Here is a 20,499-nt window from a genome sequence, read left to right on the forward strand (position 1 = left end):
CAAGAAATATAAGAAAATCCATGGGAGAACAATGAATCTGCCCCCGCCCCCTTTTCTTGAAACCCTCTTCGCCCCCCTGACCAACGCTAGAGGTTAGGGTGCGACTTATGAAATATGATTGAGAATTGTTAGAAAAACACCCGGAAACTCGAAATAACATTTCAATCCTTTCGTAAGCTGTGTTGCGTTTCACAATGCGAACTGACAAAATTATACAATTCCGTGCTATCTAGTCTAATTACTGCTAAATTCAATCATCTCGCTTTGTTTGTTGAGAGTTATAGACGCTCAGTGTTCAAAAGAAAACAAAAAGTAAAAACTGTTTGATTCCAAGAAAACAAGGTGGCGAAATTCATTGAGGATCAGTGCGGTTATTATTACCGTGTTGCCTACCCGCTAGAAACAAGGAGCCCGTCTTATCAGGGTCTTCACGGCTTCTTTCACGTGCTGACCCACCCGTCGGGGGTCAAGAGCAACGGGTTATACGAATTGCACCGATAACAGTCATTTAGACTATGAATAATAAAAAACTCTTCCACTCCGAGATGGTCTAAGACTCCTATCGCCTGAAAGATGAAATTAATTGTATTATTATTTCTTGTTTTCATCGCAACAGCTGGTAAGTGTTTTTCAGTTTGAATTCGCTGATTTTGTATGTAATTTCAGTATCGTTCCCTCGTGTTACAATTTAAGCTTTCTGTGTTCTTTCTTTTGAACTTTCTGGGTAATTCTTACCATCTTATGCCTGGCATTTCGAAAAATATAAGTTACGTGATACCATAAAGAACTTTCACAGTGTTTGTCCGCTCGGAGTTGAAATTTCACTTCGATTCTTCGATTGATTCTTGATTGTGTTATGTTCCTCCCTCCTAGCAGCTCTTTGTTCATGGTACTTTTATTGTAGGTTGTAATAAAAACCGCAGCATACTAAAAACTTTGGAGCTCATATAATATTATCATTCCGTCATTTTTTTAGTTCAAGTTTTAATAGACATATTCTAACTTAAATTTGTCCAAATAGATCTAAACTTTCTTACTCTTCTCTCGTGACTCTCCCTTATCTTTCCCAAGTAAATCTACTAGAAACAAATACCAATCGTAGACTATACTTAAAAAAGATTTTATCATAATAGTGTGATGTAATTCGTACGTGGTCTCTCAAAGCCATAAGTTTTGAAATCACTTGTTCACCTTTATACGAGAACGAGTGCTCTTTGGCCGTGTTTTAACATATTAACTACGTTTTACGTTCGTTATAAGTTCTTCCATATTTCTTTACTTCAACTTACGAGTAGGCTTTTGTATTTTCATACTTTGATTCCTTTATTTTGGCACTTGGCTGCTGCCAACGTTTGTATTGTCATGGCAGACTTAGGGGTGGTCTACATCTATGCTATTCCTATACACATAATAGGCACTTTGCAATCTAGTGCGACCACGCTAACGATACCGCTCGCATACGAGAATAACTTGATTGACACGAACTTAACTAGGACTTCCACTTTCTAGTTCTTCCAGTTTATTAAAGCTACCTCCATCAAAAGATTATTCTTGTAACTTATAAATTAACTGTTATGGAAATAGGGTAACATCTTAAATTGCGCATTCACACTGTTACGTTATCATTTCATCCCCAGTCGACTCCGCTGCCAACGAGGAGGAGCTACAGAAACAATGTTTAGATGCACACAATGAGTTCCGCACGAGGCATGGTGCGGGGAAACTCGCATGGTCAGGGGAGCTGGCAAGCGAGGCTCAGAAATGGGCCAATCATCTGGCGTCCATCGATCAAATGGAGCGCGACCCGTTGACCAATGGGGGCGAGAATATTTTCTATATGTACGGGGGGAACCCACGGGAGGCATGCGAGCGTGCCGTCAGAAATTGGTATCAGGAAGTGAAGAATTACGACTTTAAAAATCCTCACTCGGATCCCAGCACAAGTAAGGGATTAGAGCAATAATACAGTCTCGTCCTTTACTTTGCCACTAGCGCTACCGTGGAAACCCTGACAGTTTTTTTTAAAGCAAGCCAATAAGATGAGAGAAACGTGACTTCACTAACCAAGCAGCGAGGCAAAAAATACTATACCCTTCATTAAAGCTTGATAAATCCTCAAAGTTATGGAGTTTGTGTTATGCGATTTAGAGTGAAAATTGGCTAGCTTTCATAAAACTTCGTCTTGGAGCGCGTGGCACTCGTGACTGTGAATCTCCCTGCGATCTTATTCTAAGGGGGAAAGTGAGGGTCAGCTGGAAGGCTAAAGTTTGTAAGGATGCTAATAGATTGGTATGTATAATGAAGATTGAGATTGAACTAAGAGATTGGAGTGGCCAGGAAGGCGAGATGAAGGGGCGGAGAGCTGGTGTGTGGAGTGTGGAATTGGTATATAGACGCTGGTGGCCAGGTGGGCGAGATGGCTGGTGTGCGAGTAGGTGAGCGGAAAGGAGTTTAGATGAGTCAAAAAGAGGGAGTGCTGTGATATTTTATCGAGTGGGAGATTTTGAAAAAGGAGGAAGGAATTACAGAAGGTTTAGACAGGAATAAATTGGAGTGCTTGCTCTCGGGTAGGAGGGAAGAAGTTGAGATATGGGTAGGTAGGGCAAGGTTAAAGAAGGAAGGATGGGATATAGAAGCAGAGGCGAAAGGGCGTGGAAGATGACTTTGGCTTTTCGAGGCTGTAGCTACAGCGCTTGCTGTTTGTCAGGCCGAAGAGCAACGGCAGGGTGTGTGAGAAGCTACGCGTCTCGGAGGGGGTGCGGGCGAGGGTGGTGTAGGGGAGAAAAGAAATACGTTTAAAGGGTGGAGACTATACCTTCTCGTATCCAAAACTAAACAGTGGTTCTATTCTGATACATCAGGTCACTTCAGTCAGTTAGTCTGGAAGGGTACCAAGAAGCTTGGGGTCGGCGAGGCACAGAGCAAGTCTGGGAACTTCTTCCTGGTGGCCCGGTACCACCCCAAGGGGAATATGGAGGGTGCGTTTAATGACAACGTGGATGGTGTTATGGACGGTATGTGCCCAGGATCGGTGCACGAGATCAAGCTGATACTTTTAACTGCACAGCACGTGCACGTCACGCATGTCACGCAATTACTTGCTGTGTTGCTCTACTCAGAATGTCCACCACTTTGTTGTTGTCCGAATTTGAAAATATAGCAGCCTATTTACAAGAAATAACAATCTATGAATACAGGCTGATATTTGATTGTGAATACCTCAGTGGCTCGCATGAGGAAAATACCGGTGATAGATATTAAAATAAGCGTATTTGCCAAAGTCAAAAAAAAAATTGGTCCAATGACCACTACAAATTGGACTTATTGGATATTTTGTATTGTTGGCGAGCAAATAATAGTGTCGCACATACTTTTAGCACGTTCAATTATGCACTTTCCACTATGTGACATACAGCTAACGCGACAGCTAACCTCACACTTCCTTTATTGCTTACATGTAACATTGATCCCTCTCTAAACTTCGACCTGCTATTTTGTTAACCCTGGTACTTCACCGAACCCGAAAGGCTCTTTTGCTGGTAACACTTTCACAGGTGCATGACCTTGTGTTCCCGATCGAAAAACGTGGATCTTTTTTTTTTTTATAAGGGAGTGGTCATTAAATACCGAGAGGGGGGGGGGGGGGGGGGGGGGCTCGGAAAATTTTTAACCACCAAAAAGGGGGCCTCAAAGGGAAAGAAAAAGAAAAGTTTGGGGTTCAATAAGGTGGGGTCACCGAAAACAATGAAAAGGGGGGGGGGCTCTGAAACTTTAAGGTGTCTTGAGTGAAAGTCTTTCCTCCCCCCTCGGTGTAATTAATGAACACTCCCTAAAGGGTAGATAAATATGATATTTTTTGTCCATGTAAAATCTGATACTTTGCACCCTTCACCAAATCCTTGCGACCAAGCCGCATGACGCTCAATTGATCACGTGACCGACACCTGGCACAGATTTCCACAATCAATGAAATGTGTTTATGAACTACATAACTATAGCAACCAACGATGACAACCATGCTTGCCTTGAAAGGATCCCGGGCCCTAATTACTCGTTGTCATTCTACAGTACGACTTTCGGTCGATCCCGACAAGGATAAACAAAACGTCACGCAATCAACGTCAGACAACAAGACGGAGGGTACGTCACGAGAGAACACGACACGCGGTGATGCAAATGAAAACTCGGAACCCACACTAGCTAATGTTGTTTTTCCCGGTGCACCCATCGTTACAAACACGTCTGCAGCAGTCGAGGGAAATGTGGCAACAGGAACAACCGCTGACGCGGCAACCACGAACTTAGCTACAGGTTAGTAGTGTCACACAAGACATATCAAAGACATATCATGAAATATGACACTAAACACTGGTTCGCTAGTAAGTAAGAATGGAACTAAAAATACAAGTAAGAATGGAAGTAAAAATGGAAGCAATAATAATGATGATGATGATCATATCAATCAATCCTGTTTTAAAAACTGTCGTTTTCTAGCTCGCTCAGTCAATCCCTAATTATGAGCTTACATACCATATTTCGTTGTCTGTTTCAATCATCTTTTCGCTTTTGTGCCCCCCCTAGAACTGTGTACGTCGAGAATTTCCGCTCAAACTTGCAGGAATTCGTGTTTACTACGATTTTGCAGGCCGCCATTTTGAAATAATAAGCCCAGGCCCTAGCGTTATCAGAACACCACAGGTTTCCCGCGTGCTCGTCCCAGGCTCTTTTAGTCCACAGAAAAAGGATTGCCATTGATTGATATGGATGGTGCTGGTGGTGATGGCACCATTATCAATGCAAGAATCTCAAAGCATTTTCTGCAGCCATGGCTTTGTTATCCTAGCAAAACACCATTAATATCCATAATGATTTTTAATATCAATATTCCAGGAAATTCCTCACCAACTGCACTTGTCACGTCTTCAAAGACTGAGACACCAACAGTTTCATCATCAGAGACCAAGACAACGAGACCGACGAAAATCCGGGACACCGCAAGTGAAGCGTTACAGCCAATCAGCGAAGATCAGCCCGAAGTGCAGCCCAGTCTCGCTAAAATCAAGCTTCATGTTGAGGTCCAGAAAATGGCTGATGAAAAACTGATGACGGAGAAGCCACCGAAAGAAGGTAAAAACGCCTTTTTTATTTGTGATTTATCGGATAAAATTTTCAGGAAATATTATTAATATAGAGCTCTATGCAAGCTTGTGTGGCCACCTTGATAGTTTTGTGAAATAAACCAATCAAACCAATGAGAATACGAAACAATTACTATCTGATTAACATGAACTAAAGCGGCATTGTCACTAGTTGAATTCCGGAGGGCCGAAGGAAGCCTGTACCGACGCAAAAGACAAACAAAGCTATCAGAATCCGCGCTATCTAACAGGCCATCCGCTCTAAATTATCAGTCACATCCTCGAAGAAACCTCCAATAGATGCAGTGCTTTTACAGTTTTTTTAAATTGCTTGTTACGTAATCGACCGGAAGTAAAATGGTGACATTGCTGCTTTAACTAGCCAACCAGGGAGGCAAAGTGGTATCACTTGAAAGACTAGGTGGTCCAGATTGAAATGGTGTCTTTTTTCGCCGAAATGGTAGGCTTACTCGCAAAATGTCAGCGAAACTACTTTGTTTTTACAACCTTCTGTAATTCATTTTCCAAATAAATGCAGGGTTGCACATAAGAGCACGGCGGATTTATCCTGTGATTCTTGAATTCTAATTGGCCAACTTTCTTAAAACTTTGTAATAGTGGCCATGATAGCGCGCGTCGCACTATAGGACTTTGTATGGTGGTCACGGTAGCGCGCGTCGCACTATGAGACTGTATTGGTAGCCTCGGTAGCGCGCGTCGCACTATGAGACTTTGTAGTGGTGGCCACGGTAGCGCGCGCGTCAGATAGTGACATGGTTAGGCAGCACTTTCCACCTGTCGCAAGCGGTAGACCATTCCCTAAATACCTCGAGATTTCGCTCTGCGAGCACCCCAAATTTGCGTACAAACCTATGGCGTCAGATAACAGGTCTTGGAATTACTCGAGGAGAAACTACCCGTCGAGGCTGCGGTGGAGGCGCACAACTTCGTTGTCTAGCTCCAACCACGACAGCTGTCTTTCCCCCTGATCCCACCCCCTCTTTTGATCATGTAGAACTACCTCCGTCCCGGGAAGATGGGGATTCAAATTTGCATACGGCCAACCAAGAGATTTTAAATATTCATTGTGACACCTTTGATTTACAAAGATCTGTGAGTCCTAAACAAATTAGTCGCTGCAATCGAACGAACCTCACAGTTATCAGAAAAGTCCCAGAAAATAGAAAGAACGTGTTCGGTTCGAGTATTCTCCTTACTAACACCATGTCCCTCGAGCCGAAGATCGACGAAGTGCGAAGCGTCATCTTGGACGTAAATCCCGACTTAGGTTTCTTTACCGAAACCTGGCTGTGTGAGAACTTTCGAGAGAACGCCATCAATTCCTGGCTACCCAGATGTACCCTGTGTTGTCGTGGGTTCAATATACCATCCACAGCTCCTGGATGACATGTTCATGCTAGGGAATTTGTCCTCGTCTCTTACAGCAATTGAAAATCTCTATCCCGGCTGCGGTCTGATACCGTGTGGCGACTTCAACCACCTCGACATCTCTCGTCTGACCTTCCACTTTAAAGCAGCTCGTGGACAGGCCGTGGGAACAGACCCGTGGGAACTTTGTAGTGGTAGCCACGGTAGCGCGCGTCGCACTATAAGACTTTGTAGTGGTGGCCACGGTAGCGCGCGTCGCAATCTAAGACTTTGTAGTGGTGGCCACGGTAGCGCGCGTCGCACTATAAGACTTTGTAGTGGTGGCCACGGTAGCGCGCGTCGCACTATAAGACTTTGTAGTGGTGGCCACGGTAGCGCGCGTCACAATCTAAGACTTTGTAGTGGTGGCCACGGTAGCGCGCGTCGCACTATAAGACTTTGTAGAGGTGGCCACGGTAGCGCGCGTCGCAATCTAAGACTTTTTAGTGGTGGCCACGGTAGCGGGCGTCGCACTATAAAACTTTGTAGAGGTGGCCACGGTAGCGCGCGACACAATCTAAGACTTTGTAGTGGTGGCCACGGCAGCGCGCGTCGCACTATAAGACTTTGTAGTGGTGGCCACGGTAGCACGCGTCGCACTATAACACTTTGTCTTGGTGGCCACGGTAGCGCGAGTCGCAATATAAGAATTTGTAGTGGTGGCCACGGTAGCGCGCGTCGCACTATAAGACTTTGTAGTTGTGGCCACGGTAGCGAACGTCGCACTATAAGACTTTGTAGTTGTGGCCGAGGTAGCGCGCGTCACAATATAAGACTTTGTAGTGGTGGCCACGGTAGCGCGCGTCACAATATTGTTTTCTTAATGTTTCTGTATCGTGTACCCCCCAATAATTCGAGGCCTGCTACGGCTATGTTACTAGCTAACTAATCGTATATTTCTATAGGTAAAGACTTCCGGGTCGAGCTTCGTTTCACTGGCATCAAGTTTGAGCACAGCATGGGCTTCCCGTATTCAGACTCCTTCGAAACAGTCAGACGCAACATCACGCCTGTGGTAAGTCTAACAGTCATCAGACTCAAACCTAGCCCACCACGGGCGAACCTTGCTTTGCGCTAAAAGAGGAGGGGGTTTTCAATAAGAAACTCAATGAAATGTTTGGTATTTGTGTAATACAAATTAGTATCGCTAGACATAATCATATGTACTTGACATGTAACCGACTTCTAGGCTCGGTTTCCAGCTCGATTCTGTCAGCCCGCAGTAAGTGCCCTCATCAAGTCAGTTGATCCGATGAGCGACGCCTATTGACGGCTGGAAAAAGAGCCTTACTTTTCTCGTTAGCGTGTAGATACGGACAGCACCACGCAGTGTGCAATCAGGAGTGTGGGTTAGCGTGAAAGCATTATCACTGAAGATGGTACCACGGGCTAGCGTCCCCAGCGGTTCTTTTACGTTCTCATGCATTTTTATCCTCAATGTAGAGAGACAGGTTTTGCACATCTAAAAAAATCCCAAATTCAATAGTATGTCATGCTATTTTGCTATTATCCTGTTAATATTTTCAGATCATGCAAGTTTACGAGGACTACCAACCCTTCCAAGAGGTGCAGCTCATGGCTATCAGGTAATACATTCAACGCGTGACACTAAGTCCTTTGGGAAATTTTGTCGTTCTTGTTTGTCATTCTGTCTGTCTCTTTATCTAACGGCCGTCTGTTTAGGGTTTGTCCGTCTGACGTCAGAATTGATTGTGTTGTTTCAGTAATGGCAGCATCATCCCCGCGCTGGGTCTTATCTTCAGTAAGAAAGGAGAAGGACACCTCGACCTCCTCACCGCGGCAATCAGTACAGGCAACCTTGGGGGCTTCGCGGTCTCCCCCGGATACGTGTCCGCCGGTAAGCATTAAAAGGAGGAACATGAGTTAATTTTGTATGGGAAGGGGGGGCTTCGCCGTCTTCCTCTGATACATGTCGGCCGAAAAGCATAACCAGGGGAGGGTGCATGAGTTAATTCCCTAATGGAAGGGGGTGAAGGGGCTTCGCCGTCTTTCCAGGATATGTGTCTGCCGGTAAGCTTAAGCAGGGGAGGGGGAAGGTACATGAGTCAACTTTCTAATGGAAGATGGTGGAGGGGCTTCGCCATCTCCCCAGAATAAGTGTCTGCCGGTAAGTCTTCCCCGGATACGTGTCGGCCGGTGAATAGTAACAGGGGAAGGGGGGGGGGGGGGAAATTTCCCTAAGGCAATGGGGCAGAATAAGAAGTCTTCTGTACGAGAACGCAAGGGGGCTTTTAGATTTATCTCCATAGGCTAAAACTAAGAGTTTAGGGAGTTCCCTTACTTAAAACCATGCTAAGAAGTTTATTTGGGCCTTAACAACGTTAGCTAGTTATGAAACCTTAACGGTATGCACAGGTTGCCCTATACTGGTTTAATTTGACACTGAGATAGTTGTTGGCTTACAGAACAATATTCACTGTATCCGACCTAACGGGACCATTGAAGGGAAACAAGAAACTATGATATAGAAGAGTTTCTAGTATAAAAGATTTCTAAGTCGTTTTTTTTTTCTAGCTGCGCTTGCTGACAACTACCTGAAGCTGACATTACCGCCACAGCCTCACACCGCGCCCGTCTGTCCCCAGCCATGCTCCGCCCCTACCCTCTGCTACCACACCGGCTGCCACGTGGATTGCTGCGCCTTCCACCCGACACACCCCCATCACCCTACAACCACCCTTGCTCCACCTCCTCCAGCCTGCCCGGCCACCTGTGACCAGCAGTGCTACCCCCAGTGCGCCCCCGCCTGCTGCGATACGGCCACACCCACCATCACCCTACCGCCGGCTTTCCTCTACCCCTCTGTCCCTGTGGTACCCCCCGCCCAGCCACCGCCCATGCCCGATATGGGCTACTCATGCCCCTCCGACTGCCACTTCTCCTGCTACCCGCAGTGCACCCCTGAATGCTGCAGTACCACGCCACCCACCGCCCAGTGCCCCTCCTCCTGCGCATGGACCTGCGCACCGGACTGCACCAGCGAGTGCTGCGCGCGCCATAAAGTGTCTGCCGCCTTGTCTCGTCCGCTGACCAGTAAGCTCGCACACCCCAAGCTCCTTCCAGGGCGCTTTCCAAGACTTCAATCTTTGGCAAGGCAAAGCCATTTACGGCCCTACATAGGGCACCACAATCTTGGATATGCCTTGGGCAAAAACGCCGGACACTCCGCATTTGTAAACCATAATACATTTTTGCCGCGGTATGGCTTCTCGAGAACCTTAAAGAAGAACCCACCGAAGCACGTGACCATCCGTCACAAGGTTAAAGGACTAACCGGAAGTGCGATTTCACGCATGCGTGATTTAAAAGAACCACTGGGCGTTGAGCTCGCTTATCGCTATGGCAACAAGCTACTCGTCCCAGTCCCCGTCAACTACGAGGAAATGTTAAGACCAAAGTTCGTCACTGTGCCCTTGTTCAAGAGGACAGGTGTGCGAAAAATACCAGAGAATACACCACGGAGGCGTATACCATCTAATATACCCCGGGGAGATACGTTCACTCGACCCCAGTTCATGAGGCGCAATAATATGCCACAGGCATACCGCGCGGGATTTCTAGGATTTTATAGACCTGATTATAGCAGGCTGACTATGGTACAACCAAGGCACAAAAGGAAACAGGAATAACTGGTTTAATCTGGTTTGTCCATTGTAGAAATTCATTCTTCAGAACCATATCTCATGCAGAATTAATGATCTGAAGTCAGTTTATTTTAATAATCGTAAAAGATCATTAGAAGACTTCTTCAGCGAAAATAGTTAAACAAACAGAGGTTATTTTGCAATTGGTGGGACTGACTTCAAAGGTTGTATCCGTTCTTGGAAACCTTGTTTGAAGGGCTCTCTGTAGATGTATCAAAGAACAGCATGGATAATAGCGGTCAGCTATACTTCTTAAAAGTGTGGTGGTTTTTAAAGCAAGTGAGCAAAAATCTTCACATATCTCCCGCACTTAGTTATTAAGTTATAGAGCATGTTTACTTTATAGACTATAGACTGAGACAATGTGTCGTTTTGGGAAGCGTGTTATTACGCAACCTGCGATACAGCTATAATCTTGTTTAAGAAAGACCCTTGGAATTTGGTATGTGATGTCGAGAACGCAAAGGTGGGGAGGGGGATGCGAAAAAGAAATAAGCTGCTTTAATCCCCCTTTAATTGATAGCTCCTGTCTCTCCTCTAATGGTGGATTATCGAGTAAAACGTGGCCCACGGAAAACTCATGACACTACCCCTTTAATTGATAGCTCCTGTCTCTCCTCTAATGGTTGATTATTGAGTAAACCGTGGCCCACGGAAAACTCATGAAGTATAATGTAAATCTAAGTTTTGCAAATGACTTTTTGCGGAAGTAAAAATTACTGTCATAAGGTCAGAGAATAGGCAACACAATTCACCTCTTCACCATAGACCAACTGCTTAGGTAGTGTTAGGTGAGAGATTATTATGTATTTTATTGTGATTTATTGTAGAAATATATTGGGAATATATAGTTTACATATTGACATGCAATAGTTTTACACTTGGATGTAATATAAATTGTGATTATTAAAAATCGACTTTTGAAATACAAATAGATGATTTGGATCATATGTCAGCCTATAAATAGTCACTTTCAAATACATCACATCCCCTTCGATCGCAACAATATGAAAAATAACATAGCCATTATATTTAATATAATTACTTAATAAAATGATTAACAGTAATCAAAATCAAGTGCGATATCTGTATACAAAATAACCTTTGAAAAGTTTTTGCCAACGAAATTATAGTTACAATGTTATGAAGTCTATATCCAGATATTACCAACCATATAAATACTTTCATCACGTGAAGAAGTCCTGCCCAATCATTTTAACATCTGACCAATCATATAAGTAGCTAAGATCACGTGGCACAGTCTGACCAATCACCATAAGTATAGCACTTTTCATTACGTCACACAGTCCTGACCAATCACATCAACTCTGGTGAAAATATGACACGTTCTGATAATAGTTAATAGTTACTATCATGTGACGCAGTCGGACCAATCATGTTCAAGCTTTACCTCGCGTGACATACTTTTAACCAAAATCACATCAATACCCTCCCTGGTCTCCAAATAGCTCACGTATCCTGTCATTATTTGGGTTCACCTTGCCTAGCACATGTGGGATTTCGGTTTCTAGTAGTCTCCAGGACTCCTCGGCCACCAGGGACTCGGCCTGGAGATTAGGGTGGAAGCCGTCCGTGGGTTCAATAAGTTCCCACACCTCGTGACCACTATCCATCCAATCCTGATGAAGAATAGAGCTATTTAGCATTTGACGCTTCCAGGAACGTGCGACTTAGCCTCTACCAAAAACACGCAGTACGCAAGAAATTTTGTAGTTTGCTGTTACATGATTTGTCACGCGCTACAATGATTTTCGAGGTGGCAAAACTGGGAAACATGTCACACGCTACACGTCACACGCTACATGTCACACGCTACACGTCAAACGCTACATGTCACACGCTACATGTCACAGGCTACATGTCACACGCTACATGTCACAGGCAACACGTCACACGCTACATGTCACACGCTACATGTCACACGCTACACGTCACACGCTACATGTCACACGCTACACGTCACACGCTACATGTCACACGTTACGTCACACGCTACATGTCACACGCTACACGTCACACTCTACACGTCACACGCTACATGTCACACGCTTCACGTCACATGCTACACGTCACACGCTACACGTCACACGCTACATGTCACACGCTACACGTCACACGCTACACGTCACACGCTACATGTCACACGCTACATGTCACACGCTACATGTCTCCTAGTTTAGCAAGGCCATATGTTAAGTATCAATCCATGTCTAATCAACAAGGACTCGAGACACAGGAAACACCAGTAGAACACTGTGAACCCCATTCTCTCACGGGCAAGGAAACGAGTTAGCAGGAAATTTGAGTTATCCGAATAGAATCTAGGGAACTCGTTAACGAGAGTAAGAGTTATGCAAGTTTGAAAGCATACGTTTCATTGAGGTTTTCAATATTTTGTGAGCTCTCGTCAACGAATTCCAACAGCTTAATCGTCTTCTGGCTTCCGTCAATCAAAATATCCTTAAAGCGTTTTCTTCAACAAGCAAAGAAATGGTTTCGAATTACGCCACCTCTAAAACAAAAAGCATCAAATGTAAATCCGTTAGTTTGAATGACGGAAGCTATTGGTTTAGCGGTCCGGAAATGATTGACGAGAGTTCTCAGATCGTAGTCAATGTATGATGTTTAAATAGAAAAACCTTTTTTTTGTAATCTTGTCAAGTCAAACCCTAGGCTTACCTTAATAACTTTGAAGAAGGGGTTATGGAAGAAGTGCACATCTATATTCGTATAATTAGTAGCCTGCGTTGCGACCTCCTTCATGACAGCGGTTAACTCCAGTGCACGTTGCGTGGTCAGATTCCGAATCGTCTCATTAGTATTCATCCATCCAAAACACGGCGATACGTGCACGCAGTTCAAAAAATCATAAAACTGCGCATAAGTGACGTCACCGCGGAGCTTTCCGATTGGATGGATTCTGTTATGGAGGCTGTCATAAAGAATCCGCCCATCAACCATCCCGACCGCTACCACGTGACTTCCACGTGGCAACCTCGCTTCTAGTGTGTCTAGCGTCTTGCGCATGTTCACGCGCATCTGGTCTGCGGTGGTCATGTGATCAAGACTGTGGTATTTATTGCACACATCGTTGCCGACAAGAGAGTAGAAGACTAGGGCTGGGTGATCACGGTTGTGGTCGCGAGTCAAGCTTTTGATTAGGATGTTATTTACGTCAAAGGAATCTGCACCGTTCTTTGCCAGGTTTTGGTAGTCGCGATGGTTACAGCGATTGCGGGCAGCAAGTTTGAGGTAGATGGAAGTAGCATTGCCTTTTTCGACTGCCCAGCTAAAATAAAAAGATGATAATTATAATGATGATGATGATGATGATGATGACGTTTTGATGATGATGATAGTGGTATGGTGATGATTTGAGGAAGTATTTCCCTTTCTGAAACAATAACAATCATAATCATAATCATGATGAGACTAATGATGATGATGATGATCGTGGTGGAGGTGATGGTTTGAGGAAGTATTTCTCTTTCTGACAAAATAAAATAATCACAACAACAAAAATAACAACAATGATAATAATAAAATTGGTCTAAATACAACGTAAATTATAAATTTCAAAAGAAAATCAATTAGGCGGTTGAGGATGGGGCTAAATAGAAGTATCACTTTACTTTATATTAGAGAGGAAGCCAGTGTACAGTGAAAGTTGAGGCCAGTCAGCTTCATTTGCCACAATAAAGGGAGCATGAGAGAAAACCTCTTCATTCAGGTCTCTGGCAGTCAGCCACTGAGGGGGGATGCGGAAATGTGCAGCAACTGAGTCACCAAGAACAATCAGACCTAAGTTACCAGTGTCTGTAGAAAGGTAAAAAACAAGATAATATTATACAGATCAGAGTCACCAAGGATAATTAGACCTAAGTTACCAGTGTCTGTGAAAAGATAAAAAACAAGATAATATTATACAGATCAGAGTCACCAAGGATAATTAGACCTAAGTTACCAGTGTCCGTGGAAAGATAAAAAACAAGATAATATTATACAGATCAGAGTCACCAAGGATAATTAGGCCTAAGTTACCAGTGTCTGTGGAAAGATAAAAAACAAGATAATATTATACAGATCAGAGTCACCAAGGATAATTAGACCTAAGTTACCAGTGTCTGTGGAAAGATAAAAAAAAGATAATATTATACAGATCAGAGTCACCAAGGATAATTAGACCTAAGTTACCAGTGTCTGTGGAAAGATAAAAAACAAGATAATATTATACAGATCAGAGTCACCAAGTATAATTAGACCTAAGTTACCAGTGTCTGTGGAAAGATAAAGAACAAGATAATATCATACAGATCAGATTCACCAAGGATAATTAGACCTAAGTTACCAGTGTCTGTGGAAAGGTAAAGAAGAAGATAATATCATACAGATCAGATTCACCAAGGACAATTAGACCTAACTTACCAGTGTCTGTGGAAAGATAAATAGATAACATCATACAGAATAAGAAAGTAGGGATGCAAATGCATTTGGAATGCATGGCATTTCTTTACATAACACTGTATTTTTGGTGAAATACGATAAAGGATCCAAAACAGGTACACTGCACCATGAGTGGGGCTGTCTAGTGTCACAGATCAAACACATTACCAAAGCATTAACATTGTTAGACAACTAAAAAGCATTCAAGATTGTGTTTTTTATAGGAAATAGCATATAATTATTTCATAAACTTGGATTTTTACTAGATTACAAATCAAACAAATGAAATTAACGATATAAGTTCTCCTGTTATTCTGCTGAAGCCTTTGCAAACTGCTAGCAGGTACTTTGACTTGGCCATGAACAATGTCACACACTCTATGTTAACAAGTTGTTGGGTTCAGATGCCCTTGAATGACAGCTTTTATTTTATCCCCGCAGTCAGTAATGATAATGCCATAGCCAGGCTTAATAAATATGCTGTAGTTGCATAGGGAAATAAATTGTCTGAATTTTGTTTCAAGTGAAAAAACATTTTTTTTTTCAATTTCTAATGTTCTGAAATTGTTATCTTCCTATATAGTAGTTTCCTTTTTAATTGATATCTTATAGGGTGTGTATAAGATAATGTACTGTCTGTCTTGGCCTATGTGCAGTGACTATTTCAAGCTTTACTGTTTAGTAATGTGCAATGCTTTTTTGGGCTTGTTTATTTAGTGTAATTTGTACATTACAAAGTGTAATGTTCTCTAAAGTCTATTATCTAATTTGTTTATGTTGAGGTTGCTTGTGCAATGTCTCTGTCAAGCACATACCATAACTAGTATAGTATAGTGTGAACTGCTATTTATTTTTAGTTGTTATCACAATCTCATATGGTGTGTATAAGATACTGTACTGTCCATCTTGGCTGATGTGCTTCCAAAGAGTCATTGCACATCGGCAAAGCCCCTGTTCTCCTTCTCATGTCGCCAACTGAGCAACGCTGCACAAGCAACATTAAAAAAAAAATACTGGTACTTGACCATATGCTTTTTACAGAAAAACAATTTCTACATGCTGTGTGTAAGTATAGAAAAAAAAAATGGTTCTAAAACACTCACCTTTACATAGTAACTCCTCAAAAGATTTTCCTGTTTCAGGGTCATATCCCCAGATGCCATTACAGTTCTTGTCTAATATTAGGTCTCCATGATCAATCGCCCCAGGATGGGTGAGGGGGTCGAAATCATCACAATCCCTCCCCCTCCAAGATGTCCCGCGCCATGCCTCACTTACTGAACTGAAGTAGTCATTATCAACATCAATCAAAGGGTGGTGATTATTAAAAATTCTGTCAAATAAATTGCAAAGTCTATCAACACCCGGTAGAGTACAAGGGTCAAAGTGAGGAGATTGTGGACTGATGTTCCTTTTCACCTTAATTCGGAACTCTTGCATTGCTATTTTTTTCTTTGCAGTCTCGACGGCAAGATTAAAATCACCTTTCGGTGGAAATGCATGGCATGTTGGATACCCTTCATCGGTATAACACAAGTCTATGGCATGGCATATGACGTCAGCTGTGACGTCATCAGTAATGATATCTATAATCTTAGGAATGTAATACTTCCCCAAAGACAAGCAAGCATTCTGGTATATTTCAGTGGGAAGAAGCTTGCAAAGACGATCAAATGACTTGACGAAGGTCTCATTGTGGATAACGCTTAGTTGATTGGTTAATGCGGCCACTGCAGTGCATGCTACGCAATAGACTCCACCATTCACGCCATCAACAGCAAAACGTCTCGACTCCACAACAGGACAAAACAACAACAAAGCGAAAAGACAAGCACCCAGGAACTTGGGTTTAGAGGCCTCCATTGCTTGCATTTGGCATAAATGGCGTATCTCTTGGCTCACATAAGCTGAAAACTTTTGCGAAAAGGATGTGAAATGAATAAACAAATCACATGAGAATCATACTTTATATAACAACTTCCCGGTGTGAAGAATTTTCGGATTTGTCTGTTGACCCTCATTGTTTCGACCCAGGCCCTCGCAAAGCAATTCCCACAGGAATCTAGCCTGCTTTTCCTTACTTTGAGTTTGAGTTTCCCTGCTAGCAGAGGCCTCTTTTCTCTGTATTTCGCTGGGCTGGAGCTCGCGAACGCAAGCACAGCCTGATTCCTCGGCAATGGAAAATCGTGTGGGGCTGAGGTTTAGGCTTGTTGGACTTCAACTGTCAACTGAGGATGTCGCGTGATTTGAGCGGGAGGAGTAAGTGTTTTTGAGGACGGAACGTGAGGTATGTCCAAAATTACTTTCCTACCTTTCACTTCGTTCTGGTAAGAGTTGAAATCGTGAATCTTGAAAAAGGCGCTTTAATATGTTCACAGTAAATATCATTAGGGACAAATAAAGAGCTGAGCTACCTTTGTTGTTTCTCGTCGACACAACACGTGAATAATTTAGTAGCTTAATTAAAACAGAAACCGACTCACGGCCCTTTGTTACTTTTAAAAATTTTGGCGTGAATGAAAATCATAGTAGAACTCCTTTAGTCACAAAATTTGATTAAAAAGGCACTGCTATTCGTATAATCGACAAGAACTTTTTTCGTGCTTGCATATATTTCGTCGCCATTTTGAGACCGAGGGGGCCTGGGAGTTGCACGGCTACCTGCCGTGACACCACAGGGTGCCCGCACGATGTACCACAAAAACTGAGTCGCATGGCTACACAATGTTTTTATACCTATGGAGCTACGCGATGGATGAAATGATAGACCAGCCGATATGCTTATTAAGGTCTGATGGATCAGCCGATAGACTTATTAATGTCTGATGGATGAAATGATAGACCAGCCGATAGACTTATTATGGTCTGATGGATGAGATGATGGATCAGCCGATAGACTTATTAAGGTCTGATGGATGAAATGATGGATCAGCCGATAGACTTATTATGGTCTGATGGATCAGCCGATAGACTTATTATGGTCTGATGGATGAAACGATAGACCAGCCGATAGACTTATTATGGTCTGATGGATGAAACGATAGACCAGCCGATGGACTTATTATGGTCTGATGGATGAAATGATAGACCAGGCGATGGACTTATTATGGTACGATGGACGAAATGATAGATCAGCCAATAGACTTATTATGGTCTAATGGATGAAATGACAAATCAGCAGATAGACTTATTATAGTCTCTGATGGAAATGATAGACCAGTCGATAGCCTTATTATGGTCTGATGGATGCTAGCTTTCTGACCGGGTTTGCTGTGGTGATATCTGACATGGGAAACCCCTCGTCCAAGATCCCACACGAAACCCAGTAAGAAACTACATGCGCAGGAGTTGGTAGGTTTCATTGTAGTTACTTTCTACCATTAATGCAGTGAAGTGAAACGCTTTTCTAACCTTGAACATTGATTGGGATATCAAGACATTGCTCGGTCGGAGCGATAGGTTTATTTCCTAACAGCAGAGGAAATAAAAACTAGGTTAAAAATACAAAACAATCCCCTCCACATGAAGATGTCATTTGCTTTAGAGAAAATGCGTGGATTGTACAAAACGAATGAGGAACTACTCATGTCCCACATAAAGAATGCCCAGTGCATGTTCAAGCAGGCAAATCACTTATGATCCAGAGGCGCGGCGTAGTTCTCCGATATTCATCCCCCCCCTCAGACAGTTTGATAGTACCCTGCAGGTGTTTTTGGTTATCATGAAAAAAAGCAAACACGTGATATGCAGAGACGTTGCAAGGGCGCGTCCGATCCCCCCCTGTCCTCCTGGCCGCTAGATATTGTTGAGTTGTTCCGCTGACGTTTCAATAGGCCCTTCACATATTTTCGGTAAGGACTTGAAACGGTAGCGAAACAACTCGGTTTTAGACAGACGTTAAAAAGACACCCTCGGATGTCCGTAACATGTAGGTGTCCGCTTAATAAAGGTTTATTCATAGAGATTGCCTGAATAATTGGAAACCTGGACTTGGAAAATTCCCCTTTATACAGGGAGTGTCCAGTGGCTGTCAGTTATCTGGAGGTTCTACTACATGAGATACGTGAACAAAGCACAGGAACGGCGCAGAGAACGGGAGAGAAACATCTACCTATTAGCTAAAAAACAAAATACTTTAAAAAGTTCCCTACACGTAGTATTACTGTACAAGTAGTATAGCGCGACCTTATCACGGCGGTTTAGGGTTATTTATATACCAAAACACAATTGTATTTCTAGGCCTCCTTGCGGGTCTGCTTATCTAGTGAGGCCGTGAGGGCCTAGTAGCAATATCCTAGCCCGGACCATTCGCTAGAGTTTCGTTCAGCTCCGTAAGAGGAGGCCTGGAAAAGAGAGACAAAACGTTTAGGGACGAACATGACGCTTTTACGCATGATAAAAAAAAACCTTACATAATTTCTATATTTTTTCAGTAGTCATCATTATGTAATGAATTATGTGATGAAGTGACAGTGAAATGCAAGGTGACTAAACTAGATGATTTTGATGAAGATTATGATGGGGCAATGATAATGATGTTAATGATAATATTGGAGATGATGATCAAGATTATAATGTTGATGATGACAACAAAGATGATGATCGTTAAGATGATGATCGTTAAGATGATGGTAGTGAAGATGATGGTAGTGAAGATGATGATATTGAAGATGATGATATTGAAGATGATGGTAGTGAAGATGATGATGATCAATATGATGTTCAATTCCACCAAAGTTGCTTTTGTTAGGGCCTCGGATCTTTCTCGTCATGGCTGATGTTGTGTTAACATACCTTGAGTCATCGAGTCTGGTTTTCTTGTTGACGGCTTGATGACAAGAGGCGCCATCTAAAGGGAGGGACACATTCGATTGCTCCTGCCCGGCTGCGGCCACAGCAGAAGTTGTGACAGGATGCGTAGGACTGTTTGCTGCTACCTCTCCTCGACTGGTATTTAAAACCTGTTGATACAAAACAACACTCTCAGCTGTCACAGTAGTTCCACAACTTCTGCTTACTGTTATAAAAAATCTGATGTTAACTGTTTTCAATCATCTGTTACCTTTCGTCAATTTTTTTCTGAAAACTTTTTGTCAAACTTCAGTACTGGTATTCGTAAAATTGCTGAACTATTGTTCACTTTTGTCAAAATATCAAATTTTTCCAAACACTTCTCTACTACTGTCATACTTGTGTTAAACATGTCACGCTTTGTCAAACTTTGTTAAGCTGCTGCTGATTTTTGTCACTTCTTTAAAAAATTTAAATTTTGCCAAACTTTTCTTACTGGTGTTCAATTTTGACCAATTCTTGTTAGGTTTTGTCAATTTTTTGGGATGTGTACTTACAGAAGAACTGGTATCAGACGTTGTCGTGTTCGGCGTTGATGGGCTAACTGGCTGCTTTTTACAAGGGGATCTTAAATGTAAATTAATATCATGTCAAGGGCTCATCAAATCAATAATTATGACAAAACGAATAAACCTTGGAGGCCTGAGCTTGGGAAGCCTGTGGTTTTACAAAGAGAGGCAACACGCCGTTTGTTTTCACATACCCCGATGACTTGTCATCTGGAGTATCATCATCATCAGAAATGTCATCATCGCTTTCATTTGATGCCAAAGGTACTGAAGCAGGGTCAGCGCCCTCTGCACAGCTACATCAAACAACGGGACAAATTTATAAGACTCACAGCTGGTAAAAACATACTATATCAGTTATTTTCCCGTCGCTTTAATTTCGAGATTTTCAAAAAATCACAATTTTTTTTTTGCGATTCTCAAAAATTTGCTAGAATTTGAATG

The 20,499-nt window shown here is 42.8% G+C and overlaps 3 protein-coding genes and 1 long non-coding RNA gene across 7 annotated transcripts in view; 2 read left to right on the forward strand and 2 right to left on the reverse strand.

Moving 5' to 3' along the window:
- The first annotated feature begins 463 nt into the window (after positions 1-463).
- Positions 464-11,163, forward strand: LOC5502610. 2 transcript variants are annotated; one of them, XM_001623732.3, is made up of 9 exons: positions 464-619; positions 1,638-1,943; positions 2,862-3,014; positions 4,069-4,311; positions 4,891-5,127; positions 7,472-7,581; positions 8,094-8,152; positions 8,291-8,424; positions 9,102-11,163. In XM_001623732.3, exons 1-9 carry the CDS (start codon positions 574-576, stop codon positions 10,214-10,216), a joined length of 2,403 nt encoding a protein of 800 aa, XP_001623782.3. In that variant the 5' UTR covers positions 464-573; the 3' UTR covers positions 10,217-11,163. The 2 variants fall into 2 exon arrangements, with proteins under 2 accessions (XP_001623782.3, XP_032226785.2); XM_032370894.2 differs by having other exon boundaries at positions 2,862-2,978.
- On the reverse strand, positions 11,037-16,559 carry LOC5502616 (acyloxyacyl hydrolase; the record flags this gene model as incomplete). The annotated part of the gene is given in 4 exon segments (XM_001623728.3): positions 11,037-11,871; positions 12,932-13,541; positions 13,885-14,068; positions 15,799-16,559. Coding segments are annotated over 4 exon segments (1,752 nt in total). The 3' UTR covers positions 11,037-11,673.
- The window catches only part of LOC125560621, a 4,720-nt gene continuing 774 nt past the window's right edge, over positions 16,554-20,499 (forward strand). The window contains exons 1-2 of the long non-coding RNA XR_007306695.1: positions 16,554-16,982; positions 19,446-20,499. The exon at positions 19,446-20,499 is cut by the window's right edge and continues 774 nt beyond it. This is a non-coding gene — a long non-coding RNA (uncharacterized LOC125560621). The remainder of the gene's footprint in view (positions 16,983-19,445) is intronic.
- LOC5502607 (serine/threonine-protein phosphatase 6 regulatory subunit 3) overlaps positions 18,143-20,499 on the reverse strand; it is a 30,101-nt gene continuing 27,744 nt past the window's right edge. For all 3 annotated transcript variants that reach the window (XM_048722427.1, XM_048722425.1, XM_048722426.1), the window contains exons 28-31: positions 20,250-20,351; positions 20,044-20,113; positions 19,490-19,656; positions 18,143-19,038 (exon numbers count right to left, since the gene is read on the reverse strand). In XM_048722427.1, the coding sequence (XP_048578384.1) occupies positions 18,990-19,038; positions 19,490-19,656; positions 20,044-20,113; positions 20,250-20,351 (388 nt within the window). In that variant the 3' untranslated portion in view covers positions 18,143-18,989. The remainder of the gene's footprint in view (positions 19,039-19,489; positions 19,657-20,043; positions 20,114-20,249; positions 20,352-20,499) is intronic.

This window comes from Nematostella vectensis, chromosome 15 (genome assembly GCF_932526225.1).
Source record: "Nematostella vectensis chromosome 15, jaNemVect1.1, whole genome shotgun sequence".
In the NCBI taxonomy this organism is placed as follows: Eukaryota; Metazoa; Cnidaria; class Anthozoa; order Actiniaria; family Edwardsiidae; genus Nematostella; species Nematostella vectensis.